Source organism: Temnothorax longispinosus, chromosome 1, assembly GCF_030848805.1.
Source record: "Temnothorax longispinosus isolate EJ_2023e chromosome 1, Tlon_JGU_v1, whole genome shotgun sequence".
Classification (NCBI taxonomy): domain Eukaryota; kingdom Metazoa; phylum Arthropoda; class Insecta; order Hymenoptera; family Formicidae; genus Temnothorax; species Temnothorax longispinosus.
In genome coordinates, this window is record NC_092358.1 from 15,639,600 (window position 1) to 15,654,503 (window position 14,904).

A 14,904-nucleotide genomic window follows, 5' to 3' on the forward strand; every position below is an offset into this window, starting at 1 on the left:
TTCAACCAAAAACAGGTTTAAAAAATTTAAATAATAAAAACAAAAAGTTTTAAAAATTAATTGGTACATAAGACAGGTTTATTTGGTAATAAAAATGTAATACACATATAATAATAAGTATAAAGTACAAAATTAAAAACTTCTAAAAATTTAAAATAATATTAATTATAAAATATCAATTATAAAATATTAACAATTGACACACTATTAGGAAATATTATCTAATAACAAATATGATTGAAAATGTATACAAATACTTGATTACTTACTACAATTTATAGTCGGGAGACGCCACGCCAAATTTTATACTTAATATTTTAACATATATTTTTGTTTTTTTTTCTGTACACAGTTAAACAACTTAAATACAGAATTTTCTTTGACATCTAAAACGTGAATTGAGAAACACTTGACTTGGCGTCTACTTAAATACAGAATTTTCTTTGACATCTAAAACGTGATTGAGAAACACTTGACGTGGCGTCTCCCGACTGCTCTTTTAAAATATGCAATTAATAATTATATCTGTAATGTCTAATATAATAATGAGAAGAATAAATTGTAGTAAGTAATCAAGTATTTGTATATATTTTCAATCATATTTGTTATTAGATAATATTTCCTAATAGTTTGTCAATTGTATTAATATTTTATAATTAATATTATTTAAAATTTTTAGAAGTTTTTAATTTTGTACTTTATATTTATTATTATATGTGTATTACATTTTTATTACCAAATAAACCTGTCTTATGTACCAATTAATTTTTAAGATTTTTTGTTTTTATTATTTAAACTTTTTAAACCTGTTTTTGGTTAAATTTATTTTTTATTATCAGATTTCCTTTAGCATTTTTGATCGATTTTTTGTACGTTATTAAATTAATGTTTTTATGACACTGTTATTCAATTCATTCTACACAGATTACAAAAAATTGTGTTTAATAAAAGTAAGGTTTAGATCACTTGGACTAATAAGACATATTATAGCTTATTTAACAGCTTATAGCTTATTTAACAGATGCAGATCTTAGAAATATAAATAATAATTGTTCAAGAGGAAAACCAAAGCGTTACAAAGTGACGACGCAAAAATAATTGTTTGCACGTGGAAATGCAAATTGTTGTTTCTTAACACAATAAATTACATATATACCGGAAATGATTCTGTTTATCTGTTATGTAAGATATTTTATTCAGTTCCCTCAGTCCCCGAAGAATTATTATATACACAGTAGCGTTGTCAGTAATATCTACCTTCTGTAATTTTTCATATGGTTATGCAATCCAAGTTTGAGATCGGCAGCGATGAATATTTTTTACTACCCAAAATACATAAAATTTGAAAAAAAATTAGAGAGAGTGCCGTAATACATACATATTTACCTAAAGTTTTATTGAATTGGCAAATTAGTAATTAGTCACAAAAAACTACTAATTACGTAAAAATTAATAATAGTTAGGTAAAAGTGAATTACACATTACAAAAAAAAAGGTAATTTATCAGAGAAAAAATTTTAATTACGTAAAAATAAATACTTTATTATTAAAATAACTAAGTTTGTAAAAAATAAATTATTACTTATTTGAAAATTAATAATTAGTGGATAAGGAATAATTAGTCTCATTGTCAAGTAAATTACTTATTTTAAAAATTGAATGCGTCTACAAAATACAATCAAATTTTTTTAAATAATTGTTTTTTTTTTACAACAATCAGTTTCTTTTATTATTCTACGTATAAAAGTATCAACGTAAAGTCATCAAAAAGTGAATTTAATACTTTACAAGATATTTCATATTTTATATTAAAAATATGACAAATTTTAAATATCTCAGGAAATCCTTAACGAAAGAGAGCTTTATTATTGTGTTTTGAGAACGTCTCGACAAGATATGCAACTTTTATCTCAAGAAAAAAATCAAGTTCTATTTAAAAAATGTCTCCTTTAAAATTTCTTGAAAATGATGACATATGACACATAATTATTTTTTTAACCACGTTTAACTGTAATAATTAAATTATTTATGTTAAACCAATTATTAATTTTTAAAATAAATAAGTTACCTGAGATTAATTATTCATTATTAAAAAAATTAATAACTTAGATAGATAAGATACTTTATTACCCCAAGGGGTCTAAAAGGGCGTTTTGTAGGGACGTACCCAACCCTGTACATCTAGTTTACAACAATTTACATACAATTTTACATATAATTTATTATAAACATATTCCTCTTCAATCCTTTTCGATGTCTCGTCCTCCTTGATCCTCCCTCGTTGAGTTGTCGGCCCATCCTTCTTCCTTTCTCATTTTCCTCCCTCCTCCATCTCGTCTCATTTCCTCTATTGCTTTCATCCATTCTTCCCCCTCTCCCTTTTCTCCCAGTAATCTCTCTGCCACATCCTGCTACCCCTCTTCTTCCCATTCCACCCATCTCGTACATTCTTCCCATACATGTTCCCATGTTTCCTCTACCCTCCCACACATCCTGCATTTTTTGTCCTCCTCATTTTCCCAGTATAGCCCCTCCTTCACTTCGTTACCCAGTCTAAATCTTGCAATCCTGCTCCATCTTGCTTCCTCCCATCCCTTCTTTAGATAGTCCGGGATCCCGTCCTTCCTTATGCTCTTATACCATCTGTTGTACTTCGATCCTACGATCTTTTCCATCCTTTCTTGTCTCTCCTTATCTTTCTCCTTCTTTTCCAACTCCTCCTCCTCCAGCTCCTCTCTTCCTTCCATTTCTACTCCGATCCCTTCCAAGTAATCTTTTCTCTCCTGCTCCCATCTTCCTATTACCTTTCCTCTCTTCCATCTCTCTTTCATTTCTTCCAGACACTTTCTCGCTATCTCTCCTCCTCTACCTTCTTCCAATTTTCTTTCAAATTTCCATGCTCTCTTGCTTGCTCTACTTCTCATCTTCTCTCTTTCTAGCTCGTCTCTGACCATATATCCCGGCGTCCTCCAGTTTACTCCAAGTACCCATCTTAAATATCTTTCGTGAATACCTTCTACCTCCCTCCTTTCTTTCCATCCCCATACTTCTGCCCCGTATCCCATCACTGTCCATATCAGTGTGTCGTATAGCCAGATCCTTCTTTTGCAGTCCTTTTTCCACATCCTCTTCCCTATCCCCCACACTTCCCTCATTACTCTCGCTGCCTTCCTTCTTCTCTCTCTAATATGCGCCTCCTGTCCTCCGTTCTCCTTCATCGTATACCCTAAATATTTGAATTCTTTCACTTCCTCTAATTTTTTTCCCTTCCACCTCCAGTCGTACTTCTTCTTCCTTCCTCCTCCCTTTCTGAATCTCATTATCTTTGACTTCTCTATACTTAGAGTTAACCCTTTTTTGTCTAGATATCCTTCTAACCTGCTTATCATTGATCTCATGTCCTGCTCCTCCTCTGCCAGCAGTGCAATATCATCTGCATACATTAGCGTGTATATCTTCTCACCTCTTAATTTCACTCCTCCCCATCCGCCTTTTTTTATATGATCCTCTATGTCTGCGATTAGTAGGTTGAATAATATTGGGCTTAGTGGGCAACCCTGTCTCAGGCCTTTCGCCGTCCAAAATTGACCACCACTCTCTCCTCCTTTCCCTACTCTGCTCTTTGTTTCCCTCAAAACTTCCTCTACTCTACCTATCAGTCCTTGTCTCACTCCTCTTTCTCTCATTGCCTTGATTAATACCCTTTTGTCCACTGAGTCGAAGGCAGCCTTCAAATCCACAAAAAACACCGTCATCTTTCCTTTCTCTTTTCCTATTTGTCTGTTCACCAAGTAGTTCAAAGCGAATATTTGATCCATTGTTCCCATTCCTTTCCTGAATCCCGTCTGATTATCTGGGATCAATTTCTTCTCCTCTACTTCTTCTCTTATTCTTTCCGCCAGTACCGCCGTGTAGATTTTGTACATCGACGACATGATGGTTATTCCTCTATAGTCCTTCACCTCTCGCCCTTCTCCTTTTTTAACTAATGGGATTATCTCCCCTTCCTTCCATTGTTCTGGCCAGCCTTTCCCTCTCCACACACGTTTGCATACCTCCCATATCCATTTCACCATTTCTTCTCCTCCGTACTTCCATGCCTCGTTAGGTATCCCGTCATTGCCTATTGCTTTTCCCGTCTTTAGTTTCTTTATTACGTTTCTTATCTCTTCTAATCCTATCTCTTCTTCCTCCTGCCTACTTCTGTCTCCCTCTCCCTTTACCACTCTGTTCTCCACTCTACCCATCAGTTCCATGAAATACTCCTTCCACTCTTCCGGTTTTATCTCTTCGTTTACCCTTCTTCTTCTCTTCCTTACTCTGCCTATCAACTCCCATACCTTTCCTTCCGTTTTCGCCTCTCCAATCTCTCTAATCATTCTTTCTTTCTCTTCCTTTTTCTTTCTATCACACATTTCCCTATATTCTTTCCTTCTTTCTCTGTATCTTTCTGTCTCTCCTTTCCCTTTTCTCCATTTCCTTAGTTCTCTCCTTACTTCCCTCTTGCTCTCCGTGCATTCCTCGTCCCACCACCCTCTTTTGTTCTTGACAGTCCCTCTTTCATTCTTGTCTTCGTTCTCCTCAATCACTCTTCTTATCTTCCTTGTTCCTTCCTCTATTTCCTCTTGCAGATCTCTTTTTTCTTCAATCGTGCCTAGCTTCTCCCTAAATTGCGTCTTTCCTTCATCATTCCATACTCCCCTTCTTCTCCTCTTTTCAGCTCCTCTCCTCCTTTGCCTTCTCTTTGAGCTACCTCTCACCCAAAGTATTAATGGATGATGGTCCAAATCTATCCTTTCTCCTACTTCCAGTCTTTCCACCTTTTCTCTAACCTCCTCGTCCCCTATTATGTAATCTATAACCGTCTCGCCTCTTCCCCCTGTGTATGTATATTCTCCCTCCTCGTCCCCCTTCGTGCATCCATTTAATATCATACATCCTCTCTCCTCGATAAACTCCAGTAACTTTCTGCCTTCTTTATTTGTCTTCTTATCTTTTGACTTCCTCCCTCTTTCCTCTCTTCTCTCGGTTTCCTCTTCCCATCCTCCTTCCTCTCCCGTTCTCGCGTTAAAGTCGCCTCCTATTATGGTCCTTATTCCTATTTCCCCCTCCTCCGTCCTTTCCTTCAGACCTTCTAGTTTCTCGTCTATATTGTTGTTTACATAGATTCCTATTATTCTCCATACTTCCTCTCCTATTCTTATCTTACCTTCGATTTTACCTTCTTCCTCCGTCTCCCTTCTTTCCTTTATCTCTTCTATGCTTTTCCTTATCCCTAGCAACATGCCTCCGCATGCTCTGCCTTTCTTGTTCCTTCTGGTTGCTATCTGTACTCTCCATCTATATTCTCTCGGTAGCTTCTCCTTCACCTTCTCCCATCCCTTCTCGTCAGTCCACGTCTCCATCATCACAATCACATCCCATTCCTTTATCCCTTCCCAGAAGTCCTTATCCTTGTTTGATAAACCAGCTACGTTCCAAAAGGCCACTTTCCACGTCTTTTCACTCTCCCCGTTGTTTCTTTCCTCTTCTCCTATATATCTTTTTTCTTGTCCCTCGACTTCCCTTATACCGTTTCCTCTACTATTTTCCTCTTCTACCTCCTTTATACTTTCTTCGTCCATTCTGGTTTCTTCTGGTGTGTTCTGCCTTTCTTCTATCTCCTTGGACCTTTCCTGTCTTCCTTCTTGTATTTCTTCCCTCCTTCTCTCGGTCATCTTTCTTAACCCTTCTTTATTCTTCTTCTTTTCTTTCTTATCTGCGAAAGTGATCGCTTTCTTCTAGCGTTTCTTTGTTTTCGTTCCATCTCCATTCCTTATTATCCTCCCATATTTTTTGGTAACCAACCGTTACCCATTTTCCTGCCTGTCTTTTTTCCCTTGCTATCTTTCTTAACTCTTTCTGTATCTGCCTTTCTTCTTTAGTAAGGTCGTCATTCAGAAAACAGCCATACTTCTTTCCTAGCTCTTTCTTTCTCATCATTATCTCTCGTTTATTTTCCCAATTTCTGCATCTCAGCACCTTCATCTTAAATTCTCCATGTCCAATTTCTTGTACTTCTTCGATGGCTATTTTCGCACTATTTATTTCTACTAACAACTTCTCGTTTTTTTCTTTTCTTTCCTTTTCATTTCCTGTTTTCTCTTCTTTTACAATTATGTTTACTCTCCTCCTTCTTCTTTCTGCCATCTCCATATTTCTTTCTATCTCTTTCATTTTCCTTATTATCTCCCCTCCCTCACTCATTGACCTGTTTACTTCTATCTTCTCCGCCTTCTCCTCTAAGTTCTTAATTCTTCCTTCCAAAGCCTTTCTTTGATTTTCCCATATCTCCTCGCTTCTCCTCAATTCCTCCCTCAGTCCTTTAATTTCGTTTTTTATTTCCTCTTTATCCCTTTTTCTTTCTTTCTCTTGTTCCTCCTTATCTTTTTTTCTTTCTCCCTCTTGTTCCTCCATTTTCTTCAAAATTTCTTTTACCTTCTCCAGTAATTCTTCTGTCGCCATAATTTCTTTTCCCTGCTTTTCTTTTTTAATTTTGGGCGGCGGTGATCTGTTGACCCTTCTTTGTGCGTTAAATTCTTTTAGAATTTTTTCCTCCGCCTTCACTGCTTCCTCCACCTCTTCTTCCCTCTTCCTTTTCTCACTCTTCTGAAAGAATTCCTTAACCGATCCTGTACTGTCCGTTCTTCTTAATTTGGCTAGCTCCTCCGCCTTCGTTGGTCTGCCTCTCGCTTTCTTCTCGCCTTCGCCTTCCCCTTTCTTTCCTTTATCCCCCTGTTGAACACTTTCTGATTCTATTTCCTTCTCTTTATCCATCCGCTGTTCTTGATTTGCCTATCCCTCTTTTTTGTTTTGTATCCTATGGCTGCGTGCACGTCCTACTATCCCTTCTATATCCGAGCTTCCCTTCTATGTCTGGGCTAGTCTATGCCCACTTTCGTGCCTCTTTCCTACGTACTGTCGCCCCTCTATATTACTTACCGTCTATGCCTCAACTGTCACTTCGTTCCAGCCACTTTCTTCACTTTTCACCTTTTAACCGATTTCGCCCCCTTTTAACTCTTTCACCTCCGCCGTCTCACATCTCCATCCCTTGCTGTCCCGCTACTCTCGCTCTCCCCTACCCTTTCTGCAACGCACTTTTCTACCACTTTATCTCCGCTATTTTCACACCTGTCACCTTCTATGTTCCGGAACCGGAAGTCAAATTAATAACTTTTTCTACTAATTATTCATTTTCAAATTATAGTAATATATATTTTTCACAACACCTCCACGGAAAGTTCGACTTTCCATGCCTGTAGAGAGGGGCGAAAGTGACCAATTTCACGCCAGGGCGGCATTAGCGGGCGGAAAGTAACCACTTTCGTCCCTATTTAGCAGGACGAAAGTAATCATTTTTCGCCCTAGGGAGGAAAGTGGTTATTTTCTGTCCGCTATGCCGTCCTGGCGTGAAATGGCCACTCTCGCCTTTCTCTAGGCATGGAAGTCGAACTTTCCGTAAAGATATTGTAAAAAATATCGTGTGTACCTCGGGGCGAAAGCTTTTTCAGACTTGTGTGATTTGCCGCCTTTGCCTTCGGCTCGGACGGCAAACTTCACACTCGTCTGAAAAACGCTACTTTCGACCCTTGGTGCACAATATACTATTTTCAAAAAAAAGTAAAAAAAGGTACCAAGTATACGCGCAATGTATGTTGTAAATCTAGTAATTCTAAATGGTATAGTAGCTTTATTTAGTTTATTTCTTCCTAACAAAATAATTCACAAAATTGCGTTACCTAACTTAACCCAAGTGATATGTATTTCAAAAAAAAGATGTAAAATCTTTAAATTGCGTCAATTGCAAAGAGAATATATATATATATTGCTTTGAAAAATAATTGTTGCGCAACTACTTTTAAAAAATAAAACTCAAGTGATACGTATCTGTGTATTCCCATTCAAGGGTCTTCTCATTCCAACCCAAGCTTTAATTCATTTAAAGATTTCACATCTTTTTTTGAAATACATATCACTTGGGTTAAGTTAGGTAACGCAATTTTGTGATTAATATTACGTAAACATAGTATGTACTCTATATAAAGGCACAAGATGAGTATTAATAATTTATTAGAAGTAAAGAAATGCAATTGATTATGAAATGCTAGAAATGTATATTTTTTACATACATATTTTATGCAGAACAAATATAACGAAATGCATAAAAGTATTGGGAAAGTTTTTTTATGTTTACAATAAAAATTGACTCTTATAAGAAAACCTTGCGTAAGAAAAATATGTTTGCTAACTATTTAAAAAAAAAACGTTTAAAAAATGTAATGTATCATAAAATCGAAAATTAAATTGCACAAAAATAGATATAAAATCAATGTAATTAGCCAAATAATACTTTTTTTTAAACCTAAATGTAAAAAAAACTTTTTTAAACATACTATACAAAGTGTTTCAGAATTGTTCGGCGCTATTTTAGGGAAATATTTTCTAGATCAAAATGAACAAAAAAGTTTATATAATCATATGTTCCAAACTTATTTATTAGTAAGATGTTAAAGAGTAAAGATTACGTTTAATACAGTAAAACATTTAAAGTATTTTCGAAGTGGCCGCCGTTTTGTTGAATTTTTCTTGCGTGCCAATAGGTCTACGATAAACTAAAGACTTCATCCAACCTCGTAGAAAATGGTCTAATAGCGTTAGACTATTTTCTATGGAGTTGGATAAAGTCTTTAGTTTATTGTAGACTTATTGGCACGCAAGAATAATTAAGAAATCGCATAATGGAAGCTACAGCAACTATTAGGAATAATTCTACAGATACTACTGATGCCAGAGAAACATGGATACATATGATGCTGAATGCTGCATTCAACAAAACGGCGGCCACGTCGAAAATATACTTTAATATGTTTTACTGTTAAACATAATCTTTACTCTATCTTACTAATAAATAAGTTTGAGACATGGGTTTATATAAATTTTTTTGTTTATTTTGACCTAGAAAATATTTTCCTAAAATAGTGCCGTGCAATTCTGAAACACCCTGTATATGTTTAATAAGTAAATTTTTATTTCATTTTTTTGTAGGTAATTCTATTGTAATTTTATATAAATTCTAAGACTTATAAGATGGACTTAAAATCAAAGTATAAAAACTTGGCATGCCCGGTTTGTATTTAATCAAATCAGAAGATGTTTATAACATTAAATTTATTTAAAATAGCTATTAAATATAATTACATTAAATATTTAAAACAGTTATTAAATATTAATGAAATTTTATTAAATATTGAAAATTTAGGAAAAAGTTTTTTTATTTATTATTCTTCCGTATAGTATTATGTTTTCTTTTTTTCTATCTAGTATTAGATGTAAAGATAAAAGGAATGGAAGGAGAAAACATATAAGGACAAATCGTGTGATTAACTTGTATGTATTTTATATATTTTATATATTTGGCGTAGTTTCGATTTTCATAATTTGATACATAATGTGTGGTCATATTATGCTCCTACAGGTCTTATGTAAGATGTGGCTAAAATCACTTTCATAATTATCCAAATAAAAGATCCATTAAAAGAGATATCTTCATGGGTAAATGAGTAGCTGAAAAAGCGAAATGTTTTCAAATTGTATACAATATGTTATTAAAGAATTATTATATTAGAAAATATTTAATTGCGATCCTATAAAGTATTTGTATACTTTTATATAAATTTCAAAGAATTATATTAATATAATATAATTAATTTATAATATATATATGTGTGCATATGTGTTATAAAGGTATTTCAATACTTTTGTATATAAGTAAACATTTCTTTAATAAGAAAAAAGAAGATAGAGATCTTTACTATTTCTAAAGTAAAGGAAATAAATTATGACAAATAAAGTTAAAATTTTATAGTTTGATTAAAAGATTTGATGTATAGAAAAATAGTAATATTTTAAAATAATAAATTCATGAATAAATTATAATGTCAATATTGAGTGATTAACGAGAGAGATGATAATAGCTTGTTATGCCATGTCACAAAATATTAAATTCATTATTTTGCTATTATATTCTAATAGCTTCATTAGTAAGAAATTTCATTAGCAATATTGCATTATAATGTATTATATAGCGTATTATAGTTTAATTGCTAATTGGCATTAAATTATCTACGAATTAATAGTTATAAGCGAAAAATAGCCATTGGTAATGGCTGCTAGACAAAATTTCCAACCGATAGAAAATGTTTGTTAATAAATTCTGCTAAATTGAACCTTGTATCAATTTCTGAAAACAATATAATATAATTATTATTATAGTAACATATTTATATTTGTAATAAAAAAGAATCACGTTATTTTTTAATTCTAGAATAATTAGGGCTAAACAAATTGCAATATTATAGCGTTTTTGACTGGGCCCGGTTTCAACCCAACCTGAGTTGAGTTATGACGTCACATGCTGGAATAATCCAATTAGAACCTAGAAGTAGAATCTGTGACGTCATAATCCAACTCGGGTTGGATTGAAACCCGGCCCAGTCAAAAACGCTATTACATAATTCCTTGGAGGACTAAAAACACCTAATAAGCTTTAAAAACAAAACTCGGTCATCAAGAAGTTAAGCAAGAAAGAGCCTACAATTTTTCCTATAATAATTGCAACTGTAACGAAATCAAGACGAAAAGAAGGCTCACATATATAGAATGTCTCTTTTCGGAGGAAATGTAGCTCGAATATGTGGCTGTAGCTCTATTGATAATGAAAATGGTGTATATATTATAAACTGACTATGTGTGTATGATTAAGATTATAATTTATAATATATAAATTTATAAAATATCAAATAGTTATAAGTTTATTAAATATAAAATTAATTTTTCTGGATGTTATTCTCTCTTTTTTAATTTCTAGAATCCCGCTCTTTCACTGTTGTCACGAAAAGATTTACGAAATTATTAATATCTATCTTACCATTGAATTATAATCGTAGATGCATTTGGTATAGTCATATGCTAACTGACATCCATCCATCGATTTCATTGCTGTAAAAATAGAAATTAAACACAAACAAATTATATATGAAATTTTTTATGGAAAACATTTCGGACTATTTTTTATTTTATTCAAAAAATATTTTATTTTAAAAAATTACATCAGTTTTGCTTACCAATTGAATGACATTTTTCCATCGCTTTTAAAATAAGTGATACAGAGTCTTCCTGTAACATGTGTTCCGCTATTTTTGAGAGAGCTTTTTCAATTATCTTGTCATTCTTCATCTGAAAAAAAAAGAAAAGTATATTGCTGTAAGTATTGATAAAAATCGTAAATGAGTTATGTAATTTGTTTCTTTTTTTTAAATTATTTTATTTGAATAAACAGCTATACATTTTTTCTTATGTACAAGTTCTTTTATCAATATCAATCAGTTTGTTGAGTATAAAATTTGACAGTTAACTATTTAACTAACATGGATGAATTTGCTATATTAATTTATTGGGAAATATACTGATTTCTTAATTAAGGTTTATAGAGAGACATCTAAATAGTCGTAACACTAATTTACACTGCAAATTTATCTCATTTCTATTTTTTAAACTAATTTAAAAAGATTTGAGAAATATTTATAGAAAATTACTAAAATTTTACTTACCACTTTTGTATTCAGCATCATACATTTGTAGTAACATTGCAATTTCCGATCAGATACGAAATTACCTTTGACTGCATTATCGGGCAACTCTATGCACAAATCGATATTAGAATCTTACTGTATTCTTTATTTTTAATATATTATTTTTTAAATAAATTATTATTTTATCTGCATATATTATAAAAAATGTTTATTATATATTTGCCCATAAACACATATATTTATTATCTATTTTTATTATGTAACGTAGCTTGAGTGAGAGAGAGAGAGAGGCCAGTAACTTGGTTTTAACAAATACCCCAATTTTCACGAGTATTAAATCTTGTCTTTTAATATTAAATTTAAAGTTTTAGTTAAGTTTTAAAAATTTAGTTTTAATTTATATAATATATATAGATAATATATAAAATAATACAATACAAGAAATATATTATAATATTTTAATATAATTTTCGGTATTCGATTTATTGTGTATTTTAATATTAATCAAACATTACCTACATATACTACATATTATTAAATTTTTATAATTTTTTTCTAAATTGAAAGACATGATTATAAAATTGTATTACATAAAAATCTAAAGATCTTGACGGTTAGATACATTACATTTTGTAATATACGTAAGTTTGCAGTTTTTAATATGACATACTTGGATCCGTGCCCACCCTGTCAAGACAATGCTTCTTCACCGGTTGCAGAGCCTCCCTTATTTCGTCAAAGGACAATTTTTTCTGCGGAAATAAAAATAACTCAATGATAAACGTGAGACATGAATGTTTATGTTTAAACAAATATATATAAATTATAAAATAAATACACCAATCTATTTTTACAAAATGATTTAAATATATTTCTCAAAAATTATGATATGAAATTTTAGTATTAGTTATTATTTTTAATCACTAATACACTACACACATCACACACACACACACACACGGTAAAATTTGCAGAATTTGTAACATATTAAATACAATGTTAATTATAAATTTTTCTTAATTTTTTTCAGATTATTTATTGATGTACTTACGCATCTTTCTTATTTTAAGAAACTTACACTCTCTGCATTTTGAAGATTCGCCATAACCACACACGAAATGAAAAAAATTGTACCAGTGGCTTTCATTCTTATTCGTTGCATTTTATTAACCTTTTTTAATTTTTTTTTAACGTTTTTTTAACGCGATTAGGCCTCTCGATGAATCGCCACTGAGCCAACTTTTGCAAATCATATGCAAATACATCCGTTTACTTTTATATACGGAAGTAAAATAGAAGGAGAACCTTTAATATCGTGAGGTGGCACATCTTAATACTTCTAAATTACTATTTTGGCTGACGTAATTAAGGATACTTAACACTAATACTGACACCCGAGTCTTATTATCATTCCCAGAGGTCGGATAACCACAGCCTCGACCATAGCATTATGCAAGTTACTTGCGGTCTCGCAATTATGTATTTGACGATGCAAAATGCATGCATAAGGAAATAAGCGTCGAAAAACAAGATGATTGTTTCTACAGAAACAATTTTATTGATAATTATAACAGCTATAGTTTTTGTATAAGATTAATTTATTATCTGTAGCTTTATTTTTTCTACATATCTTTTTTTAATTATTATTGTTATTATAACATAAAATTTTTGTTTTTAAGCATTACTTTCTTGACTTTAGTTTTATTCAATTTAGTTTTAAAGTTTTGATAATAAAAATAAGTAAGAAATTCTCAATAACTGTTGATTGTGATTTAAAAATAAAATAATCACAAAAAGAAATTTGAAAGAAAGCGAATCGCTAATTTAAAAAAATAAAAGAATATTGCACTTATTTTTAGGAAATAATTTCTCTCTTCATCATTTTATCCTATTTAAATTACACTCTAAATGCTAATTAGAAGTTTTATTATTAAGACTATTCCAAAGCTCTGCGCTTTTTTTGTGATTTATATAATTTTTTATTATAAATATAATTTATATCATAAATATAATATAAGAAAATGTAATATTTTTACAGAGTTTAATTTATTGTTTTATGTTTATTAAAGTATTTGAGAACAATGAGAAGATTTCTGAAAACTATGTATATGTATTTATGTTTATATATTATTTGTTAACGAGAAGTATAATTTTAAACAAAAATACATCAATTGACGCAGTAGGGTAACTGGGGGGAATATGCCAGTGTGAGGGAATATGCCACTCGTTATGTTTAACAAAGCTACGGCTAGGAGCGTTGTTGTAAATGTGAAATTGTTAAAAATATTATATCTGACGTTTTGCCCAAGTTTTACTTACTTCCTGTCAATATTGACGTAAAACACGGTCGGTCTCGCTCCACGTATACTTGGCACGAGACACTACCGTGTTTCTTGATAGTTTTTATGGGGTAAGTACAGTATATGACAAGTATGACAACGTGCTTTTTAGAATTTTTTTAGTGTTTTATCTATATATATATAGAAAGATGTCCTGAGTCCTGACTCATTTACTGACTCATCAACGCCCAGCCCAAACCCCTGAACCGAATTTTTACCAAAACTATATGAAATAGGGGTAGAATTTTCCGGGGAGTGCTGTGTATAGTTTTTTGTTACCGATTTTCTGGAAACCGGTTTTCTAATTTTTCGGAAAATAATTGACCGAATTTCAAAGAATTATAGATCAAACAGGGGTAGAATTTTTCGGGGAGTGCTATAAAGTGTATAATTTTTCGTTACCGATCTTTTTGAAAGCCGGTACCAAAATTTTTTCAATTTTTCGAGAATTAATTGACTGAATCTTAAAGAATTGTATATGAAGTAGGAGTAAAATTTTACGGCAAGCGCCATAATGTGTACAATTTTTGTTACCGATCTTTTTGGAAACCGGTTTTTTTAATTTTTCCAATTTTTCAGGAAATAATTGATTAAATCTCAAAGAATTATACATGAAGTAGGGGTAGAATTTCCCGGGGAGTGCTATAAAGTGTACTATTTTTTATTACCGATTTTTTTGAAAACCGGTTCCGAATGACTGAATCTCAAAGAATTGTACATAAAGTAGGGGTTGAATTTCCCGGGGAGTGCTATCAAGTATATAATTTTTCGTTACCGATTTTTTTGGAAACTGGTATCAGAAGTTTGACGAATTTTTCGGGAAATAATTGATCAAATTTTAAAGAATTGTATTTAAAACAGTGGTAAAATTTCCCGGGGAGTGCTATAAACTGTATAGTTTTTCGTTACCGATCTTTTTGGGAACCGGTATC

General features: G+C 31.9%; 3 protein-coding genes across 4 annotated transcripts in view; 1 reads left to right on the forward strand and 2 right to left on the reverse strand.

Moving 5' to 3' along the window:
• Spri (Src homology 2 domain-containing protein sprint) overlaps window positions 1-14,904 on the forward strand; it is a 541,914-nt gene that overhangs the window by 210,198 nt on the left and 316,812 nt on the right. The window lies entirely within an intron of this gene.
• LOC139814217 (uncharacterized) lies at window positions 2,100-5,727 on the reverse strand. Its single transcript, XM_071780330.1, is given in 1 exon segment — window positions 2,100-5,727. A coding segment is annotated over 1 exon segment (3,477 nt). The 5' UTR covers window positions 5,718-5,727; the 3' UTR covers window positions 2,100-2,240.
• Obp6 (odorant binding protein 6) lies at window positions 9,418-12,890 on the reverse strand. 2 transcript variants are annotated; one of them, XM_071776566.1, is made up of 6 exons: window positions 12,712-12,890; window positions 12,304-12,385; window positions 11,652-11,740; window positions 11,166-11,277; window positions 10,970-11,040; window positions 9,418-9,606 (listed from the first exon to the last, which is right to left on the reverse strand). In XM_071776566.1, exons 1-6 carry the CDS (start codon window positions 12,793-12,795, stop codon window positions 9,589-9,591), a joined length of 456 nt encoding a protein of 151 aa, XP_071632667.1. In that variant the 5' UTR covers window positions 12,796-12,890; the 3' UTR covers window positions 9,418-9,588. The 2 variants fall into 2 exon arrangements, with proteins under 2 accessions (XP_071632667.1, XP_071632659.1); XM_071776558.1 differs by having other exon boundaries at window positions 9,546-10,282.

Excerpts from the sequence above, each read along its gene's own strand:
- Obp6 (XM_071776558.1), bottom strand. The coding sequence starts at position 12,795 with ATGCAACGAATAAGAATGAAAGCCACTGGTACAATTTTTTTCATTTCG. Across the intron at positions 11,741-12,303 it reads CAGGGTGGGCACGGATCCAA|AGTTGCCCGATAATGCAGTC; the intron begins GTATGTCATATT and ends ATTTGTGCATAG. Across the intron at positions 11,278-11,651 it reads TGATGCTGAATACAAAAGTG|ATGAAGAATGACAAGATAAT; the intron begins GTAAGTAAAATT and ends TTTTTTTTTCAG.